This window comes from Solea solea, chromosome 1 (assembly GCF_958295425.1).
Source record: "Solea solea chromosome 1, fSolSol10.1, whole genome shotgun sequence".
NCBI classification, from domain to species: domain Eukaryota; kingdom Metazoa; phylum Chordata; class Actinopteri; order Pleuronectiformes; family Soleidae; genus Solea; species Solea solea.
The window spans coordinates 39,049,478-39,072,553 of NC_081134.1; the positions used below are offsets into that span (position 1 = coordinate 39,049,478).

The 23,076-nt window shown below is 40.4% G+C and overlaps 2 protein-coding genes across 6 annotated transcripts; one reads left to right on the forward strand and one right to left on the reverse strand.

Moving 5' to 3' along the window:
• Positions 1-688: 688 nt before the first annotated feature.
• pdk3a (pyruvate dehydrogenase kinase, isozyme 3a) lies at positions 689-10,958 on the forward strand. 3 transcript variants are annotated; one of them, XR_009240383.1, is made up of 12 exons: positions 689-1,190; positions 3,905-4,046; positions 4,130-4,201; positions 4,979-5,163; positions 5,246-5,335; positions 6,481-6,558; positions 6,807-6,883; positions 6,986-7,087; positions 7,187-7,294; positions 7,387-7,500; positions 8,626-8,853; positions 10,457-10,958. XR_009240383.1 is itself a non-coding variant. In XM_058630809.1 (12 exons), exons 1-12 carry the CDS (start codon positions 1,088-1,090, stop codon positions 10,480-10,482), a joined length of 1,218 nt encoding a protein of 405 aa, XP_058486792.1. In that variant the 5' UTR covers positions 689-1,087; the 3' UTR covers positions 10,483-10,958. The 3 variants fall into 3 exon arrangements, 2 of the variants coding, with proteins under 2 accessions (XP_058486792.1, XP_058486779.1); XM_058630809.1 differs by having other exon boundaries at positions 8,626-8,746; XM_058630796.1 differs by having other exon boundaries at positions 8,626-10,958.
• A 299-nt stretch (positions 10,959-11,257) lies between these two features.
• On the reverse strand, positions 11,258-22,277 carry pcyt1ba (phosphate cytidylyltransferase 1B, choline a). Of its 3 annotated transcripts, none has more exons than XM_058630833.1 (8): positions 22,080-22,277; positions 17,482-17,581; positions 15,276-15,392; positions 15,040-15,191; positions 14,210-14,288; positions 13,949-14,091; positions 13,393-13,581; positions 11,258-12,920 (listed from the first exon to the last, which is right to left on the reverse strand). In XM_058630833.1, exons 1-8 carry the CDS (start codon positions 22,158-22,160, stop codon positions 12,702-12,704), a joined length of 1,080 nt encoding a protein of 359 aa, XP_058486816.1. In that variant the 5' UTR covers positions 22,161-22,277; the 3' UTR covers positions 11,258-12,701. The 3 variants fall into 3 exon arrangements, with proteins under 3 accessions (XP_058486816.1, XP_058486805.1, XP_058486825.1); XM_058630822.1 differs by having other exon boundaries at positions 11,258-12,926; positions 22,080-22,276; XM_058630842.1 differs by lacking the exon at positions 22,080-22,277 and adding an exon at positions 20,287-20,444 and having other exon boundaries at positions 11,258-12,926.
• Positions 22,278-23,076: the final 799 nt, after the last annotated feature.

Here is a 23,076-nt window from a genome sequence, read left to right on the forward strand (position 1 = left end):
GGGTTCCATTTATTTAGGGAAAAACGCATAATAAACTTCCTCCGTCATGCATTTGCCCTCGGTTATTCACCTAAAAAAATGCACAATTGTAACATCGTGCCGCTAGGTGGCAGCAGAAACCAAAATGTAATTGACACCAAGCAGCTTCAAACTATCAACAACTACCTTGTGATCGACTATGAGGCTATGAATAATTAATAATGGCATCATAAATTAATAATAGACTCTGGTAAAAGTTATAAATATTGTTTTCAAAGAAAATCATTGTATTATGGTGACAGAGAAAGGTATTTGGTCCATTTTATACGTTGCGGATGTGGAGGGAAAAAGGTATTTACACATATATGATATGTGTAAAATGAGGACACGCATGAAAAGGTCTGATTTGAAGTTAAAGAAAGACTTGTATCTGTACTGCAGCAGATACAGTCTATATTGGAAATATGTATAATATACATCTGTTTTTAATGTATATGTACATCAATACCGGCAGATAAACAAATACCAGAAACAAGATTGATAGACAAGCTTTCGTCCAATCAGATTCTTGGTCTAACTCATTTCCGTGTTTTGGACCAATCACTGCAGCGCATCAACAAGCCGTAGTCAAGTGCGGTTGAGACAACCCTAACCCTAACCCATCCATGGCTTGAATGTACGTGCTGTCCAAAAACGTCAAGGTAGCTCAGACACACCCAGACTGATAAGAGCCTTTCAAAATAAACTGCTTTAAAGTACAAACCAGCTAAACGTGAAAACATGTATCTTACTTTGAAAAGCATAAACGGACGTGGCTTGTTTAGTACCGCCTGACTCGACAGTGTGGAGCTGATCCGAGTCCATCAGTGTGGATGTGGACGGATTAACCGCCGATACAATATTGTCTCATGTAACCTGATGGACATTTATTTTTCACATCGCGTCGCGTCCACCGGGGACAAATGTGGACGGAGGAAGGCTGTATGTCCGTCTCTCCGCTCGTCTGTCTCTCTGTTTTTGTGTCAACAGCACCGGGGATGAAACAGTCGTTTTTTCCGGAGCCTCTTGCTCGCAGCTAGATCCAGACATCACCATTCAACTTTCAAAAATGCGGCTCTTCACGTCTCTCCTGAAGAACACAAACCCCAAAATCGAGTATTACTCCAGGTTTTCCCCGTCGCCGCTCTCCATCAAGCAGTTTTTGGATTTTGGTGAGTGGCTGTGTGGAGATGGAGGTGGTTGTCATCTTAGAAATAGACAGGAAGAGACCCGAGTGGCGTTGTTTTTCTTGCTCTACCCATGCTGTGAATTTGATGTGTCAGTCGCTGGGTTATTAATAGAGTAAGTGTCCACTGCTTAAACTTGTGCGTGATGATCACATATTGCTTACAAACACAAACACAAACGCACCTACAGCGACACAACAACAAACACTGGAATTCAAGGCTCCTCGTGGCAGCTTTGTGTTCCAGGTGTGTGCGTGCAGACGACTGCGTGATTCGTGCGGGTATTTTCATTGAGAGTGAAACGTAAACAAAGATCATATTACCCCATGAGAAGTTGACTTTGCTTCATCATTGTGATTCACAATTGAAAGTTCTGTGAGTAACTTCATGAGTCAATAAGGCCTCAAATCCAAGATGCCACATGTTGGTAACTGCACTCGAGGCTTTTCTTAATCTACCTCTCTGATTATTACAGTCATCCAGCTCTTACACAATTTCTGCTGACAGCTGTGGACTGGATTTTTAAATTCTATTGGGCTGTAACATGTTATATTTAGTTGTGTTTTGTTTTTTTTATCCCTAGAAATACACATTTCTTACCACTAATTCATTTTCATCAACTTTTTTTAATGACGTCACCAGCTTAACTATAACGTCTGGGGCAATTTTTCTATTCAGTGTCACAATGAAGAACGAAATCTTTTGTTATTTCCTTTTGTCAGCAATGGACCGCAAAAGGGGAACCAAATGAGACAACAAGACAACAATTCCCACCAGCCCATAAAACTTGCCGATGTCATCAAACAACGTCTTTTTCTTATTGAGACTCCTAGGAGCAGGAATTACATTAAGTGCATTAAAAATTAGAAGATGTTTTGGACCCTTCAAAAGGTCCTGTGTGTAACATTTTGGAGCAAATAAATGTGTTTATTTGTATTTGAGGCAGGGGGCCTTGCTTTTCAAGTATTTCTTTGGCAGGCCTCACAGTTGGTGTAGTGGTTCACACTGACCCGGGTTCATGACCCAGTCAAACAAGGGCCTTTCTGCATGGAGTTTGCATGTTCTCCCCGTGTCTTTACAGTCCAAAAAACATGCAGATTTGGGGATTAGGCAAATTGGATGTGGCCCTGTGATGGACTGGTGGACCGTCAAGGGTTTACCTCCCAACTTTCGCCCTATGTCAACTGGGATTGGCAGCAGTGACCCTCATGTGGAGGATAAAGTGGTAGAAGATGAATGAATGAATGAATGAAGTAAAATTTTGTACAGCAGCCTTTGCAGACAAACCAACATGTTTACGAAGCATTAGCTGACTATTCGAACAAAGAACAGCGCCGCCCATATAAACCCAATGCATAAACCATAGATGAAAGGGAAAATAGCGGTAAGAGTTGAGAGTTTTGAAGGACTTTTATGGTATGCAAAGGCCACCATAATTATCTGACACACTTTGGAAAGGGAGAGGGAACTGAGGGGAGGAGTTTCTTTGCACTCTTTAGTTTCACCATTAGCTGTCACTTGTTTTTACACACTGGACCTTTAAATTTCACTGTAAATAGTTTTTGTGTCTTAGCACTTTATATCAAGGAACACTTGGACAAAATAAGACATTTGAGAATAGTCATTTTTGGTGTTTGGGAAGCACACTTTTCTTAATTTTCTGATCCTTTATGGACCAAAAACAAATTGAAATTATACAACAGGTTGAAAACCAAACGTTGCAGCGCTGAAAACCTAGTTTTGAGTGAGACGTAGGAAAATTGGTGTGTTGCTAAAGGGAAGATCATGCAGAGGGAGTGTGTGTGTGTGTGTGTGTGTGTTTCCAGTGGTTTCACTACCCAGTTTTATGATTCACAATGCCTCCCTCTACACTGCTGAATCAGGGGAAGCCTTTCCTTTGACCTGACGTGACGGGACACTTGCTGTCATTTTGCCAAATGATTGCGGGTCCAGTACTCGCCGTCTCTTCTCTGTAAGTGTCTCTCTGTCTCTCGAAGTGTGTTGCAAATATGTGTGCTCACACAAACTTCACTTTCACTTTCATCTTTATATGGTGTGAGACTTTGCCATTGTTTCCCTATTAACAATAACTGGAAGAACCACTGTGTTTGGTGCATGTCATAATTCATACGCATCAAAGTTCTGTTTTATTCCCAAATAAGAAAGCCTTCCACTTGAACAATGGAAAAGAAAAAATCAACATTGCCATATTTTGCTATTATAAGGTTGCTTGAAAAAGACTTTGATAACTGTCATAATTTAGCTTTTCTGTTTACAACTAGAAACATAAATCCCCTTAACTTCCCCATGACTCCGTCTCTCCACTGGGGGAAATATTCATTACTTCCTTGTATAGTTCAGGCCAATGTTATTTGGCAGTAGATTCTTATTATGTTTAAGATTGACAATTTAAACCCACAACATCCCCGAGCCACCAAATCCCAGTTTGTTTTAGTTTATGCTGGTATTTTTTACTTGTTTCCACTTTTGAAAACTAAAACAAAGTGCTTTCTAGCATCTGCGTTCTTGTATCAACTAATTGGAGGTTACTTAAAGAAGTTGCCTTTTGTTAAGCTTGGCATTTACATGAACGGTGTATTTAACTGGATAATTGGCAGCCACCTTTATTCCTACACAAATTCCATTCACCTGAGAGTTTTCTGCTGAGATAAAACACCAGCTTTCTTTGTCTTTTTCAGGCACGAACAATGCGTGTGAGAAAACATCCTACATGTTCCTGCGCAAGGAGCTGCCCGTGCGACTGGCAAACACCATGAGAGAAGTCAACCTGCTGCCTGATAACCTGCTCAGCCAGCCGTCTGTCAGGCTGGTTCAGAAGTGGTGAGATGCTCCCTCCTGTTTGTGCTTCTGGTGTTAAGTCGGTGGGGAAGAAGCCGCCCTTTGACTTCCATTTACCTTATCAGGTACATGCAGAGTTTTGTGGAGCTTCTGGATTACGAGAACCGAAAGCCAGAGGATCCTCTCGCTCTGAATGAGTGAGTATTAACTCGTTTAATGATTCGTGAAAGAAAGAGCAGTGTATGCAGAAACTTTATGTCTTTATGAGCCCCTCCTCCACTGTAGCCAATCCTTTTATGAAACCCGGATCCCTGCTGAATACACAGGTATTTATATTACAACACAGTCACACATGGATGGTAATCAGGCGGCGGGATAGATGTTGAACGACCAGTTTAGTGCACACATGTCCAAGTAGTATTCGGTTCACTGGCGTCTTGCGCGTCATACTCCTACTTACTGCTACTGCTACTTGACCTTTTTATGAAAGGAAATATGCTGAACCAATGAATGAATTAAAGAATTGTGTAGTAAGTTTATGCTTCAAAGGGCAAAATACAGGCTTTGGTTGTTTTGTGCATTCAGGCTGTAGAAATATTGGGATGCAAGATGCCAGTCTCAGTAAAGGAAGTATTACCGGCTTATTAAAGGCTTGTGTTAAGGCTACGAAAACAAACTCTTAATTTTTAAAGTGATTATACACTTATCCAACCCTGCTTATTTTTAGTGTATTTAATTTCTGCCAATAAATCCGTCTAAATGTTACACACTTGACCTTTCCCACACAACATGAGTTATACAGGACTCTGAGGCATAGAGAAAAACAGCTTTAACGATAAACATTTAGGATAATTAAAACACATCCGCTCAGATCCCTTAATTAAATGAAATGGCTTTGTTATTTGTCAATAGTAAGAAGTGTTTCAGCAGCTTGATTTGATTTTTAATATCTTTTTTCAATTTCCTTTTTCCAGTTTCCTGGAGCTCTTGATTGAAATCCGTAACCGTCACAATGACGTGGTCCCCACCATGGCACAGGGAGTCGTCGAGTACAAAGAGAGGTTTGGCTTCGACCCCTTCATCAGCAGCAACATCCAGTATTTCCTGGACCGCTTTTATACCAACCGCATCTCTTTCCGCATGCTCATCAACCAGCACAGTGAGTCTTAAAATTAACTTTGCTGCCTCCTGTCAAATGTCCTGCCTCTGCTGAGGACTTATTTCCATGTGTTCATGTTCAGCTCTCCTGTTTGGAAATGACACCAACCCTGCTCATCCAAAACACATTGGCAGCATAGATCCTACCTGCAGTGTGGCTGAAGTCGTCAGTGGTGAGTTAATGAATGATCTATATGTCACACAGGGTTCCCACGGGGCCTTGACATTTCAAGGCCCCAAAATCGTGGCTCATTGAAAGTGCTTGAATTTTGTGCCCATGTTTGTTACAACGCCACCTACTGTTCCATACGCCCTGCATTTCTGTGTACACGGAACAAACATCGAGCCATAACTACTAGCGGTATTGTGGCCACTGCACACTGTCTCTCTCCGATGTTGACGTGAGATTCCGTGCAGAACACTGAGAGTGAGAGAGAGCAAATTACAAAGCCCAACATCTCTGGCTCACCAAAGAAAATTAAAAAGACTGACTTTGGCCAAGATCCCAAGGGCAATCACTTAGCCAGATGCAGAGCGTGCTGCGAATCAATAAAAGTGGACGCCATGAGTGAAGAGGCTCTTCTCCCATCTGAAGCTGTGTCAGCACATTCAGCCCTTTTTTTAAAATTCAAGATAATTGGTCCTGGAAAGTCCTTGAGTTCGATTTCAAATGAGTTGTGGGAACCCTGATTACAGTCAGTGTCTTTATAACTGTATATAAAGCTGTTGCATTTAGTTATAAATCCATAAATCCATAAATCGTCTGTTCCATACTCGTCAATGTGATATCTCTTCAACATCTTTACGCTGATTTGAGGATGAACTTGTTAGATATTGGTCATTGTCACCGTGACTTGATGAAGAATAATATTGGTGTACTAAATAAAATATCTTGGGAATCATATGGACTCAAATTTGAGGGCCCTAACAATCACTAGGACATTGGTGAAAAGGGTTAAAGGGTCACTGTCAGCTTTTAAACCATATTCTTAAATTATTAAAACAGGAATGTCGTGGGGGGAACCCAACAAATTGACGTATAACGTCAATATTTGATCAGATTTTGGTAATATTCACCTAGTTCTAATGGTGAACAGGGTATTAATCTCTGTTTTATATCACACTAGTCATTTTCAGCAGGTCCCAAAAAAACAACGTGAACATCTTTGCTGAATGTCACGCTTGTGTGAAGCCAGAGCTGCACTCTGTGTGACCCAGGAATCAACATTCACAATCTCTAATAGGAATCTAAATGTAAATAGTGACATTTCTCAGCTCCTTCTGCCCTGACCATTGTTGTTTGGCTTTTGTTTCTTAGATGCCTATGACACAGCAAAAATGCTGTGTGAGAAGTATTACTTGGCTGCTCCTGAGCTCAAAATTGAAGAGTTCAACAGTAAGAACTTGTTTTTGTGCTTTTCTTCCACGATAAACCATGCAACTATGATTTTAAACATGTCTCCCTGTAATCTGTCACGCAGCTGTAACGCCATGTACTCTGCAACAGGCTCTGTTTACAGTTTGTGGTTCCACATTTAGTCCCATAATGAAAACAATGTATAATGTCTCATTAACTTCAAAAGAACGAGTGATTAGTGTGTGTGTGTGCTCTGACACACTCTTGCCTGTTTGTCTTTCCCCCAGAGAAGGCCCCTAAAAGGCCCATCCAGGTGGTGTATGTGCCGTCTCATCTGTTCCACATGCTCTTTGAGCTGTTTAAGGTGATCAACCTAACTAGTTCATGTAATTATCCCCGCAAAGTGGCGCTAAGTCGGTCACAACTGGTGCCGAGCTGAGTTAATGAAATGTGTGGATGTTTGCAGAACTCGATGAGAGCCACTGTGGAGCTCCACGAGGACAGTAAAGAGGGATTACCACCCATAAAGGCAAAAGTCACTCTGGGTACAGAGGATCTTTCCATAAAGGTAAATGAACACATGAGTTCATGCAGGACATAGTTGTGAAAGAATGCAGTGATGTAAATCGCTGTTTCTGCCTGTTTGTTCTCCTCTTTTCTTCTTCAGATCAGTGACAGAGGAGGAGGAGTTCCCCTGAGGAAGATAGACCGTCTGTTTAACTACATGTACTCCACTGCCCCGACACCAAGCCTGGAGCCGGGAGCCGTCCCCCTGGTACACTCTCAAATAAAATCACTCAGGTGGCCATTTCAAACCCTCTTTTAGCTCATGCCGTCTGGGAAATTAAAGTCTTACTTGTTTTCCAGGCTGGTTTTGGCTACGGTTTACCAATTTCAAGGCTCTATGCCCGATACTTCCAAGGGGATCTGAAGCTCTACTCCATGGAGGGCGTTGGCACGGATGCTGTCATCTATCTGAAGGTAAAGAGAGGTCAACAAGAACATGTCGTAATGGCTTAGAGTGAGCATTATAGAGCGGCAACTAACAATTCTTTTCATAATCGATTAATCTGTCGATTATTTTCTCGATTAATCGTTTGGTGTTCAGAATATTAGAAAACCTTAAAAAATGTTGATCGGTGTTCATCAAACCTGGACATGATGATGTTCTCAAATGTCCACAAACCAAAATGATTGACTTTTAATGATTTCTTTGTTATCCAGAGCAAATAAATGAAGAAAATATTCATATTTAAGAAGCTTAAACAATCGGAAATCTTGTTTTAATCATGAAAAAAGCTTCAAACCGATTATTCAATTATCAAAATAGTTGTCGATTAATTTAGTAATCGATTAATAATCGATTCATCGTTTCAGCTCTAGAGCATTATGTTGGTCTGACTAAAACTGGACCATTATAATACATTTAAACATGTTTGTCCAACTTCGAGACACATGTTTATGTGCATTTGGACCCAAACTTTGTGAAATCCAGACCGGCATGTTTTTGGACAACAATTTATTACTTCTTCAACCAGAAAATGCTCAGTACTAACAAGCTTAAAGCTGAATGTTGTACTTAAAACTGGTTTTGTGGAGATGAGGAGAACCTGTGTGTCTGGGAGTGGACATGCCTCGCTGCTGTCTGTTTATAAAGTTTGTTTTACTCATCATCAGAGTTACATTTGCATTCATTCAAAGTAAACAACTGTACACACCACTCTACTGCTCCATTATTTGGGGGAGAGTTAGACACGTGACAGCAGAGAATGACGTTTGATTAATGCACCTGCGAAACATTTAAAGCTCATTAACTAGGCCAGTGTACAAGCAGACGTGGTACAGTACTTTGAAGTGGAATACAGTCGCAGCCTAGCACACTGTGTATTTTCAGTTTGGTGAGTCGGCCCATAGTGTAGTGTGGGTGTGGGAGGAAGCTGGACTACCCCAGCAAAGAACCTTCTTATTGTGAGGTGACGGTACTTACCGTTTCACCACCGTGTCATCCCCCACTTACTCTGACTCTAATATTAAAATGTCAAAAGTTTGAGTGGTCCTGACTTCTCATTGGCTCTTTCTGTATGTGATGTGCTCCTCTGTTTGAAGGCCTTGTCCAGTGAGTCCTTTGAGCGCCTGCCAGTCTTCAACAAGTCAGCGTGGCGGCACTACAAGACCAGCCCCGAGGCGGACGACTGGAGTAACCCCAGCAAAGAGCCACGTGATGCCAGCAAGTCCAAATACAAAGCCAATAGATAACTCCACCCCTCCTGCTAACCCCACCCTCTGCTGGGAGTCCATATGCCTGCACTCTGCCTATAGAGAATATAGGATGAGGTATTGCCTTTGGGTAAAAGTTTGGTTTTGGCTCAGCTTGCCTTCATTCCAGTAATAAATGAATGACCTTGATTTAAGTCTGTACCCAGTGGCAATGACCTTCATCAGAGAAGCTGTTTTGTTGTTGCTGTGGCAGAACCACTAGCTCCCCTGTAATGGCCTTTAAAATGGAACTTTCCCAAATTATGGATCCACACTGTTTTAATCCCGCAAGTAATTATTATTATTTATAAATGTGGTTAGACTCTGTGGCTGAATTCACCGGATCACTGTTATTTTTCCCTCTGCCTCCCACAAAGCCCACTATGCTGACGGGGGGGCGACTGCTCCTTTTGGCTCGATGAGCCGCGATGGAGTTTTCTCTCTCGCCATCGGTGAAGGCCTGTATTCTGTTTCTCCTGGGGTCAAGTTTCAGTGCGTCCGGTAAAAGGAGGGAGATTTAATTTCACACATTTGACTCAACGCACCATTAGGCCAGTGTGTCATTAGCACTGTATTGTATTTAAAGAAGATTGGGAGGAAAAAATGATACTGAAAATAGGAATACACCTTATTTGAGAATTTCTATTTCATTTCACAGAGATTTTTTTATAGGATAAATAATATAAATGAGGTATTTTTGTTTATCTTTGACCAACTACCTACATTTGTGCTTGCAAGTGAGCTCTGCACCCTGGTTTAACCCCTGCTAAAGGACCAACAGCCCCTCTGTAGGATGCTTATTAAACACCACCATGCCAGCTTTGACTGTCGAGTAGCTTTATCCACACCAGCGTGATGTATTGAACGAATCCTCGCTGAGGACCGAGACATAGACCTGATGCATCTCACAAGGACTTTAAAAAAAAAAGGTGGGATGACATCATCATTACTGTCCTCCCTGCAAACATTTCAGATCTGTCATGGTGGGAAACGCACTCCTGTAGCTCAGACTTTTCATGCTAACCATGCTTCATGGGCTCAGCCTTGTATTTCACACGTTTGTATTACTAATCCTTGTGGTTTTTATGAATGAGTTTGAACAAAGCCTTTTGTTTAATAGTCAGGGTAGAAAATGATTTAGAAGATCCCGAGAGAATGGATTGGTGACAGGTTTTTAATTTATTATGCGCACTTATTTTCTCCTGCTTTGTATCTCTAATATTGGAACAGGCTTACTTTTTTTTTTTAATATATATATAATTTATTCCTTTTTTTAGACGATACTTTTTAATTATCCGTGAACATCTTTGTAATTTTTTTTGTTTGACGTTATGATTAGCAGCTCTGAACTTTTAAAAGATGTGGGTTTTCAGCCACTGAACCGTATGTGGGTACTGAAGCATCGCGTTATTACCATCTAGTTTAATATGTCACAAGAATCATGTTCAGGAAGTCTGTTACTGCACTTTACTAGATCTAATATATTCCTTGAAATGATTTGAATACAAAACAATCCAGCCTTGTATCAAGATTTTATTATGACTGAATTCCTATTAGTAATAAGTTGCCGGATGAGCGGTTACTCTATTGAAAAAGAACAAACCAAAATTCAGCCTGTTCATTTTAATCCAGACAATTTCACCGATCTGAAGTAATTTCCCCCTTTTTCCATCTCCCTCAGCTCCATCTGACGGGAAAAGGGTTTAGATGGAAGAAAGTCTGAGAGACGCTTCAGTGTGGACTGTCTCCTTATTCTCTAGGTTCCTCGCTTTTTGGCCACACTGTACGATTTCATCACTGCCAATGCCTTTGTAACCTGCCAGTCTCACTGAGAGATGCTCGGTGACGAACCTGCTAAAGGAACTGCTGTGTGATAGTCCCGATCAACAGGATCTTCCATCTCCTGTACTTAAACTGTCTCTGTACCTTTTTTAGAAAACATTTAAGTATGAATAGTATGTACGCTGTAAATGCAGCCAGTGTGGATTGATCACTCCATTTGTTATCTTACTGTAACTCCAGCTTACAACGTTATAGGTTTGTGCGTGAACTCCTCGCTGTCCTGGAAACGTATGCAAATACTGCAACATGAACACACACTGAACAAAGGATAGTGCATGAAACCAGCGTACAGTACCTTCTGTCAATGCCTGACAAATAAAGACAATTGCTGTTGAGTGAAATCTGTCTGGACAGTCTGTCTTATCGTATACATTTTTATTTACACGTCAAGCCGTTTAAACATGAATCATTTAAAACCTAAAAAAAACACATTCTCAAAGTACAGTATGTACATATAGTGCAGATTAACATGTAGTGCGTACGAGAAGACATCGACCTTGCATTAGTGTGTTGTTAAGGAGGAAGAGCGCTGTGCTCCACCCTGATCCAGGTCGCTGCTGAGCAGAAATCGTAGCAAAGAAAATTTAAAGGCTATGCTCCAGCTTTTTTGGACCTGACAACTTCAATTATTGTATATTTCAAGTATCATCAGAGCCCTGGAGAAATGTTTGTCAGGATTGATTTTTTTTTTTTCACAGCAGACATCGTTTTTTTTCTAAAGAGCCACAAAATACCTGCTAAACACTGACTGATGGAAACATGGAAAAAAAACAAAACCCTGAAACACGTGGGATTTCATGGTGAGTAATGACATGTTTCTGTAGTGATGCAGGTTTTTCTGTGTGTGTGTGTGAGTCGTTACATCTATGCTCCGGGAGGGGTCGTGATGGCTGGTTACGTTCAAGAAGCTACGTTAAATGATCACAATCAGGTGGACATTTAAAGACTAGGTACAGTACACTGGTCCATACTTAACATGGGTTTAAATAAATGAACAGAATTACAGACTGTGAATCACTCTTTCTACATTCATTAAAGGTGCAGCGTGTAAAATTCATTGGTGGATGTTGCGTGTTGGAGCTGAATACCCCTTTTCCATTATACAGCTCTAGCACGCCTCGACTCTACTCAGTTTATTTTACTTTTCCATTAGGGCTAGTACCTGGTACCTGGTACTTTTGTCTGACGTCGACAGACTGCCGGCAACTGATTGGCAGAGAGTGTCGACACAAGAATCAAACCAAACAATGCCAAACTGTAGATCAGTTAAAAATCCTGAAAACGTGTTAATCTCCAACATTTAGACAGGAAATTTCTAAAATCTTAATATTTAACAGAGGAGTCTGGCGTATTTGGGCTAATTAAAAAGTCACAATTCAGTATAATAACTGTATCTTCATTTTCTTCTTTTTCTTTTACAGACTGGACCTTTGATGAAAAAAATGCAGCATACAAGCACTGACTATGTAACTGCGTGCCACTGTGACACCTCTGCTGTTCTACGGAGCGTGTAGCGCCTTAAGCTTAATCCCTAACCGACAAAGTTACACAGTGATGGTGAATCCAGTTCACACGAGCCGCTGAACTGAACGTCAGACACAGTGTTTGTGTAACGATGTGCCTCTTCTACGTCTACAGGTCACAGTCGCTCCGAAAAGCCTCGACGTCCCCGCCTACGAAGATACTAAACCGAAGAGAACAAGACAAAAGCAGTGAGGTGAGGTTATGAGCAGGCTGCTGTGGGACAGACAGTCTCTATCAGTGCTGGACTATCCCAGGCAAATCCAAAGGACTCTGGGCTTCCTTGTGATCCATGACACTGTGTACATAAATCCTCTCCGTCTGCCTTCTGTTTCCTGTGTTGCCCCCGACAACAGAGACAGTGATTGCTTCTTACCACTAAAGGTCAGAACTACGTCTCCCATGACCACCGTCTTCTGCAGATCAACATCCTGGAGGATTATGGTTTCAGTGTCCAGTCAGTGTGCGTGTGTGTGCGCGCGTGTGTGTGTGTGTGTGTGTGTGTGTGTGAGCAGTTCTCAGGCAGTGAACTGTGAGTGAGGTGTTTGCATGTGTTTGTCCATCTACTTCTCGTCCTCGTCCCCTTCACTCATGCTGCTGATGGACGCGGACGCCCCTTTGGGGGAGGTCGGGGGCGAAGGCCGCGCACTGTGCCAACGTGTTGGGGGGGACGGGGGTGAGGGCGAGCGGAGGGGGGACAGTTCGCGGGGAGGGCTGTTGCACGGCGACTCCCTGGGAGACAGGGCGTAGGACAGCATTCGACCGCTGCGCTCCTGGAACACCTGTTTCTGTCGGGAAGAGGAAGAGGAGGGAGACGGTGGTTGTGTTGGGAAGTGGTTTCACATGGGTTTAAAGACCAAAGCAGGATGGGGAGCTTGTTAAACAGATATAGTAGCATATGTTTAAAGAGCTGTATGTAAGATTATTTATGCAATAATCTTGTTTTTTTGGAAAAGAATGAACAGATCAGATCAACCTCCTCAGATTTACTTATTGAAGCGGCGAGAGAGGCAAGTGAGTTGTAGTTTGTGTCGGAATGGAGTCTGCGAATATTAACAGACAACCAGATAGCCAAAGTTTTATCAAGCACAAACAGGAAAGTCAATTTACTTATTTCACCAGTGTGAGTCTTATCAGTGTCTACAATACGGTCTCAGATGTACTAAGTCCTCCCCTGTGATGTGGCTGCCCCATGTGTCGCTGTGCAGGACTGTTTGTGTAACTTCCATTTAGCCATCTTTAAGAGTGACTTACCCATGTTCCATCGGGCCCAAAAAGTTCTAGGAAGTTGCCGATGAATTCCCGGGATTTCTCCTCCCACTTCTGTATGAGGTCGTGGCTCTTCTCCTCCACGCGGTACACAAAGTGTTTGCTCTTCTCCTCCACCGTGCGAACTTTCTCCTTCATGCGATCCACCTGGTTCTGGAGTCGGTACTTCTTCTCCTGAGAGGAGGAAATGGAGAGAGCGACGGCCATTTTGACACGTTTTAGCCAGTGAACCAGACAATGAGGAAGTTTACTGGATCTCAGCCCTCATTGATTTGATTATTTAAACCTGTGAGTTTCCTCGTGTGGCCTGTCAACATGGCTGCTCTGCTACAGGCACATGACAACTAAAAAGAGATGTAGCAGAACGTGTTTCCTATGATTTATTTTAATTGTACTCTGATCAAGTTGCATGAATTGCATTCATTGCTGCCTATAACCTTGTTAAGATGCTTTTAATCACGGTATTCAAACAGATGATTGATGACTTCAAAAATATGCAGTTAAATGGAGTACTGTGGCATGATATCGGCATGTATCATACGTTGATGTAGCTGACGTTGAGCTCCTTGGCCGTGTATCCGCGCTGAAGGTTCCGCCGGGCGTAGACGTCGTAGTCTCTGACGATTCTGGTGATGATGTCAGACGTGGAGATTCCCTCTGTGCGTTGTGTCGGCACAAACATTCCTGATCAACACACACACACAGAATGTGTCAAAGTTAAAAACTGACCACACTGATTATTATCATTATTATTATTATGATGTAATTATGGCCTCGTCTTCATAAAGCATCATAAACTGACCTGCCTCCTTGATGTGTTTATAAACATCCTCACTTCCTGCTGAGGAGTATGGGATATCATCGTGAGCCACAAAATCGATCTGAGAAACAATTAAAGGAGACGAACTGTATGGCAGCAGACACTGCACTCAGACACAGACAAGCATTTACAGTGTAGGTCTCTCAAATCCACATTTAAATCATTCCACACACAAAGATTCTCACCTTTCATTTTCAAAGGCTGCACTTTAATTGTTCTTCTTTTCTCTTTTTTTTTTTACTTTTTTAATTTTAGTATCTTATATATTTGTACATGTCATGATTCAGTGAATTGGACTATAATTTACTATTTTAATCTCTGTAACTACGTTAAATATGATGCATCATTGTTTTTAATTTTGATAAATAGGTTGCATACCAATTGAAAAAATAAACGCGTACAGTGAATATTAGAGGATTGCATTAGAGAATAGTCAGTAGTTTGAAATATTAATATTTTAAATGTGCCTTATAATACAGTGAATATTGAACTGAATATTGCAAATCTTTCCAATTGCACTATGTGTTAAAAAGGGAATACATCTAATTACGTTAACATTTAAAATGAAACAACTCCTTAAAACTATTACAATAATAATAATTAAAGTTCCACTATGATAAACTTCTGAAAGTGTCATTGAATTAAAAACATTTAAGTGAAAAACAGAACACTTAAAACGACACAAAACAAACTAAATGGATTAAATAAGGTTTCCTGCACCTGCATTTGAGTCAACAACCAGGTCACGACCCTTGAATGCTCCGTGCACAGTTTAACGCAGACACTGTAAAGAATTACAAACAATTACGCACCTTGTGTTTCTCGAGGAACTCGGGTGTGAGGGTCCACGGCGCGTCTCGCAGAACCTCGTCCACGTAGCGACAGTGCCTCAGCGCCTCGTAGCGCTCGTGCTCCGTCATGACGGTGAAACCCTTGTATTTGTGGGTCAGCTCGTCACTGCACACTGTGTCAGAGGAGAACACACGTATAACCACGTAAATCCTGTCAGTGTATGGGTTATTGTTTATTAACACCTCACAGTGTGTACCTCCTACTATGAGGTAGGTGTTGGGGAAGAGGTTCTTGGCCTGCATGAGAGCACGAGCATGTCCGGAGTGGAACAGGTCAAAGATGCCATCGGCGTAGACTCTGACGGGCCGGTCCACTGAGAACACAAAGCAGTACAGGGACGCAGCCTCGTATGAGAATAAGAAACTGCGTATTTATAGCTTTGTTCTTCACAAAAACAGTCTGCACTGACTTATGAATATATAAAATGTAACCCCTTTAACGTAATGTAATAATTGTGATAATGTTTCATAAACACAAATTATCTATAAAATGTGAATGGCAATGTCAGATATTTTATACAACATGTTTTTTAACAGACACATGAACTTTCAGTTTAGATTTTATTTCATACTGTAGATTAGCACCCACATTAACCCTGATACATTGCCGTGGGAATGATACGCAACTCCTTATATGGACATCCTGGGGGTGTGTGTGTGTGTATACGTCACATGTTTCTTTTGTCTTCTTATGTGTGCTTGAGTCAAAGCTAGGATTCATTTCATATGACATTTTTAGTAATGATATAAAGTAGTAATAATTGTGCAGAAGTCACAAAATAGAGCGTTTTTCTTTTCTTTCACTTTATCATAAAAAAGTGAACTTTGAACTGTGACATATTTCTAAATTTCACAAATTCAATCCGATTTGAAACATGTTTAGAACTTTTTGCTCAGGGGTGTTTATACAGTTGGTAAAAAATAATATTTTTTTTCATCAGATTGCCAGATACAGATGAATGAATTTCTCAATGAATTTGGTAAGTAAAATAATTTTAATATCCCCTGTTTGAGCCCCACCTAGTGGCCCAGACTGCACTAGACGGACACATTGTAAATAACAACATTCAGGCCATAATTAACCACACTTTTTTAGCACTCTCCATATAATTTAATACAATTCAACCCAGACAGAGAGAAATAGTAAAGGTATTTAAACAAGCTGTGGCCCTGATCCAGATGTCTTTCATGAACCACATTAAGACACATTTTCAGTGACAACAGTGGGAAAACCAAACACTTAGTAGTGCCTGGAGGCAGGAGCTGAGGCAAGTGGCCTCACTGCTTTCCCCTTTATTTACCAGCATTTTAAAGTCATCTGGTGTCAGTTATCATGACATCTGGGGAACTACGAGAACCCAGATGTTTAATTTGGCAAGCTATATCAATCAAAAAAGGTAAATACTGCTGTTTTTTTATATTTCGATTAGAACATGGGAACATGGGGAACATGTTCTTGTTATCTTTTTTATAAAATCCTATTTCTGCTCGCTTCACTTTTACAGTTTCACGTTGGTTCATTTCACTAAAAGCTCAGAGTTAAAGCTCACATCTGCGAGGTCTTTATTTATCACTGTGCATTAACGGGCACTGAAGCTTTCAAAGTGCCAGCGAGTGATGTGCTGACTTTCTGGGTTTTGGCCTCTGAAGCAACATGAAAAACATACTAAGAACTGATAATGACACCAAGCCGATGTAGTCACAGACAGAGTGACCTTTATTTATCATTCCCTTAAAGGTAACTACAGGTTATTGTGCATGATGATGCAGCAAAATGACCTTTATTCAGTATACTGATCTTATATATATATAGATACAGTATATATATATATATATATATATATATATATATATATATATATATATACATATATACATATATGTATATATGTATATATGTGTATATATATATATATGTGTGTATATGTGTATATATGTATATATATGTATATATATATATACATATTCTCAGAATAGCTGTGGTCTATATAAACTTATAATTCCACGTTATTCGAATAATAGTTAGCTATCTATCTCAGAGGTGTCAAACTGGCGGCCCACAGAATTGATTACATGCAGTCAACCGCTTAAATAGTTGAAAACATGTTTGTTAGCTATATTTTTTATTATTTATTATTATTTTATTAATAATAAGACATTATCGCATTCATAAATGTATTGCATTCAACATTAAATTATACACGCTTGTTTTAATTACACTAGAGCTGCAACTAACGATTATTTTCGTGATCGATTAATCTGTCGATCATTTTCATCTATCTATCTATCCATCTATCCATCTATCCATCTATCCACAGAGCAGAGAAAGGGGAGGACAAGCTGTGAGCAGTGTATTGAAGAGAAACATAAAAGCCGTGCGGATGAGAGAGAGAAGAGGTCAACCTGGGGTTCCTCTGCGAGCCTGAGCGATGGTGAGTTTCTCGTGTGGGGCGAGACAGTCACAACTCGTCTCCCTGGCAAATATGGCTGGCTCTGTCAGAGTCTGCGTCAGGGAAAAAAAAAAAAGAGGCGGAAGAGAAAGAGAGAGAGGTCGAGTTACAGGAAGACAAAGAGACAAAGGTGTCATTTGTGAAGGGTGGATGGATTATAGCTTATTATTCCCTGACATGAAGAAAACATGTTCTGTCCACTGAGCAGAAACACAGCAGCGTGTCTCCCTCTGCAGCCTCATGTCAGTTACAGTAACCTCCATTAGGTTATTGACCACATCCACACTGGACTGATGGACTGAGGGAGAGTCAGAGTGTTATTGATCACTTTGTGTGTGTGTGTGTGTGTTTCTTGTATGGGTATCTTTGTGAGGACCAAAAAAACATAGAAGAGAGAGTGAGGACGTTTGAACCTTATAAGGACATTTTGGATGATCTTCACTGATTAGACTGCACTAGGACTTCTCTGCCCATACTGTACATATTGAATATTATGTACAGTATTTTATTTCCTGTCTGTTAGTAGTATATATTGCTATTTTTTAAATTTTTTGATAAGATAAGAAGTTATTTTTGCACATGACAATAAAACCTTTGAATCCTATATCCTAAAAATGACACGTGACATAAAGTATGGACAGATCTATTCAGTCGTTAAAGGCTTTTCATTGATAAACTTAAATACAAAGGGAAGAATAAGACAGATGTGGCACAACAATTACAATTTTCACATCATTAAGTGTATAGGAATCAAACGGAGCAATAATCAAAGACACAAGGAAATGAAAGGGAAAGAGAAATAGACGGAGCGACAGTTTTGATCGCTTACAAAAACAAGCTCAAGGTTAAAGTGCTGCAGTGTGCCATCTGTTGACTGCAGGTAATACATACTTGAGGATTGTCATTCAATAACAGAGACACAGAGAGTCGGTACAGAGCGGTGAAGGCGTGGGAGTGTGAGAGAGGAGCAAGATAAAACGGTCTCAGTGAATTTAGCCTGTGGACGTGATGCCAACAAAAAAAAATCTGAGTCGGATGTGAAAACACGTTGCGTTAACTCAGATTACTCTGAATTCAGAGAAGAGGCTCAACAGGTTCCTGCTGTGAGCTAAAAGCAAACAAACATGTCTTCAAAATTCTTAGATGTGACTGATGAATCAGAACTTCTGTCTTAACCCTTTAATGGAGAAAGAAACCCTTCACTTTGCAGTACAACATGCAGATGTATGTATGATGTTTTTGGATTGTATATGTAGGCTACAATGTATAAAACACATAGTTTATTTAGTATAATAACAATTTAAAACGATAACAATATGATTATTTTAAGGTAAAAGGTATTTTTTTTTATAGCTTAAAACCTTTGCTGGCTGTGCAGGCTCATGCTGTCATAGTGTGTTTTTAGTTTTACAAAACAAAGCCTTGGTTATGGGTTCAACTTTTTTGTCATCAATGTGGGAAAATTGTATTCGGCTCTTTGTAAAAAAAACAGACATAATATACCAACAATTTAAAAAGAAAGACAGTAAAAACTGGCGAGCTTGTTGTTCATTTACAGGCCGTTAATATCAATCTTTATCCACCAAGACGTATTCACAATATGATACAATAACCTGTACTTTTATTGATTCCTCATAGTAAAGTCAAGTCAACTTCATCTAGAGCACATTTTTGAGGGGTTCTGATTGAGGATCTTGTTGGTATGGCCTATACGTCTGCACTTTACTTTATTATATCTCTCTTTTTTACTCTCTTGACCAGGACTAGAATAAAAACTAATTAAAAGCAAAATAAAGTTTGAAATTGAGATACGATGTGCAGACATTGTCCGCCGAGTGTTAGGTTGAGTCATGAGCGTGTTGCTGCTGCTGTTGTGTTGTGCAGTCTTGATGTCTGGATGAGTCTGTGAGTCTGACTAACATCTAATGAATAGTATTTATCTGCACTAAAAATACACAAATTCCGATTTACTTCTGCTACAAACGGCTGTCGCTGACTAGTTTTTATTTTTGCTTCATTAGAAACGTGAGAGATGTGGGCGGCAATTCAGGGGTAATTTAATGTGGACGAGTGTTTTTTTACTGAACATAAATAGCTATGTCTATTTTAATGAATTTGCATGCAAATGACTGTCAGGAGTAGCGGCATTTAAGGAACATGTTTCAATATTGCCTCATATTTAGTTGCTTTTCCTGTAAAACACCGGGAGAAGCATCAAACATTTAGCATCAGAGCAGATGGTACAGCTTCATCTAAGTGATCAAGAGCACACAGGCCTAATAGGACGGAGGGCGAGACGGGACCATGCTCAGTAAAGCCCTGTCTGGCTCAGGCAGCGAGAACATCTGTGATGAGATTGATTAAAGTAAAAAAAAAAGAAGAAGAGGAAACATTGAGAGCACAGAGCGTGAGAAAACGAGTGAAGACAAAGATGGAGGAACCAAACACCAAAGAACAGCACACAGGGGACAGAGTAGGAGTTTTCTGTCTTAGCTGATGCAGAGTCCTTTCAGCAGGACATCTATGCACACACACACACACACACACACACTGTCCACTCAGCATCCTGAGCATCTTCCATGGTCACATGCTATCGAGGGGATCCGTTTCATAACAGCGGAGCGAGCACAATCTCTCTCTCTCCTCTCTCTTTGTCTTCCTCTCGTCCTCCCCTCTCTCTGTCACAGACACTCTACACACACCACAACATCACACACACACACACACAGACACACAGACCAACACAGACATGCCCTACCGTCCGGGGATGAGGGCAGGTGTGTTCAAGCTCCTCCATTATTTCCAAAGACTCATAGGATGCAGCTGTGCTCCCTCACAAATGTGACTCAGCATCAGTGAAATGATCCCTCTCTCTCTCTCCCTCTCTCCTCACCACTACGACTCTTTCTCCTTCAACTGTTCCCCCCGCCCTCTCTGTCTCTCCTCCTCCTCCTCCTTCCTCTCTCATCCCACTGCTGCAGAGAGGAGGATGAAGCCAGGAGGTCTCACTCTGTGGCTGTTTTGGAGTGAAGGCTGACTTTAAATTTGATGTTGTTCATGCTTTCCTTTAAAACAGAGGTCTCAAACTCGCGGCTCACGGGCCCCATGCAGCCCCCCCCCCCCCCCCCCACCCTATTATATGCGGCAATCTTTTATTATTATAAAAATTATGATAATAATAATAATGATAATAATACTAATAATATAAATGTTTGAATGAAAAAGGTGTGGTTATGTCATGCTCTTACACATATTGCCATCACTGTGTGTAATCAGTTGTCGTGAATGAGCCCAAGTTGATTTAATCAGATAATAATATTAGAACACTGTGAAACTACTCACCTGTATTATTATACATGCATTCTTTTACTTTTTTACTTTCCATAGTGAAAGGTGACTATTGCATTTTATATTAATATTATTTACTATTAATTCATAATGTTTATAATTGATTATAAGTATTATTACCTCAATTCTTATTTTGTTGCTTATTTGTTTTTGTATCATGCTAAGCGAGGAGATTGAGATTATATGAAAAGTAAACAACAAATAACATTGTAAGAAAACTACAGATGCTAAATAGATCCTGGCTTTAGTTGGCATATACATTGACAGCTACACAAATGTATACTCATATTAATGTAAAGTATTACATAACGCTTTGCTGCTATAGCAAGTGCATTTCCCCAGTTTTGGCTCTGTCAATTCTAATCTATAATAATCTATTTGAAAACAGGGCAGAAATAGGTCACCAGAGAACACAGCTGTGAGCTGTGAGCTGTAAGTGAGTGAGTCTCTGTGTCAATAGAAGATCTCTGATCGTCGCCATGGTGACAGAAAAGAGGAGAGAGCTGCAAGGAAAAAGCCAATCACAGAAGAGCTGAAGCAGCTCATCAGTTCAGGGATTGGGAGGAGGAGTGGTCCATAACAACATGAGGGGAGGAAAGGGAGGACTTTAGGCACAGCATCAGCAAGTGTTTACTGACCAAGACCAAGATAGTTTCTTAAGAGAAAAAATCTACATGTTCAGCCTTTAAAACTGAAAAACTATATAAAAAGGTTGCTATAAAAAACCTACAACCAAACAAATATAAATACATACATTGTAATTTAATTAGAATAGTTTATAACATTGCAATACATGTATTGTGAATACATGAATACATCTAAAAAATAATAAAATATTATTAAAATACAAAGCTAAAAAAAGTTAAAGAAAACTATAAAACTTGGTGATTTTAGCTATAGTATGTGAATGATCTGTGTTGACAAGGTCAGTATCTTATATTGTATTGTGTTATAACTGCCAAAATATGATAATGGCCTATTATTCGAATATAAATGTATATATAAATCACAATATTTGGCACTGAAATTATCTACCATCTTATCCTAAATGACTCTCTTTAAAACCATGTGATTATTGGCAAACTGTCCACCGTGGGTTCATGAGAAAACACAAAGATTGGAGTAGAATAGTAGAATAGTACACAGTAGAATAACTAATAACTATAACAGAGTAATGTTTTGCGAAGGATGTGTTCTTCATACCTTCATCGATCCTCTTCTGCAACGAAGAGGCGCAACAACTCCACAACAGGGATGAGCCCTGACGCGCCGCTGTTTCACCATGATGTCCAAAAAGAAACACCAGACAATATAAAGATCTGATGTTAATATAGTGTCTGCCTTCACTGCACAGTTTCAATCTGGCTGCTTTTGTTCCAGTGCGGCGGAGCGACCGCTGTCCGTCTGTTCAGTCCAGTCCAGGTTCAAATCAGCTGCTCACCACTGATGAGCTCCGACAACTGTGGACCACAGTCCACAGAGGAGACCACAGAGCAGACCATATGGTCATCATTAGGCTGTACATTCCGCCTATTGTACTACAGTGACACTTATTGTTACCCCCATTCTGAAAGGAGAACAAGCCCTCTTACAAAACTATTCTGAAAAACAGTGTTAAACAGCTTAGGATATAAACCAACACCAAAACTGTGCATCATATTGACTTGTTAAAGCCACGGCTATGATCAATATACTGACCCATTTCATCAAGCCTGTTTAGAGCATGCGTAAATATGGACGAGCATGCTGATGAACAGTGTAAAAAGGGCAAACAGGCTGTGGAGATGAAGGACAAAGCATCCTTTGTACTTCTTTTTCATTGTTGAACTCACTGTAGTGTCTCCGTGGCCCCAATCTGGGACAGGAATCTATTGTGCCCTCCATAGTCTCGCCTGGTCACCATGGAAATGATGGGGAACTTCATGGGGAAAAGATGGAGACTAAAGGCCTATCATCCACATAAAAAATGTCCCTGCAGAAATGTATAAAACCCATGGTTCTCATGCTGTGGTGCGTGTACCACCGGGAGTGTGCAAGCTTCCTCTGGTGGTACTTGGAGGAAAATCAGAAACACTGTAAGAAATACATCTCACTCCATCTTAATGAGATGCCATCCCATTTTTATACCCATCTCAGGTGGTATAAAAAGTTCCAAGAAAAGAGAACCACTGGTATGTACCATGGGAGCAAAACTATCTTA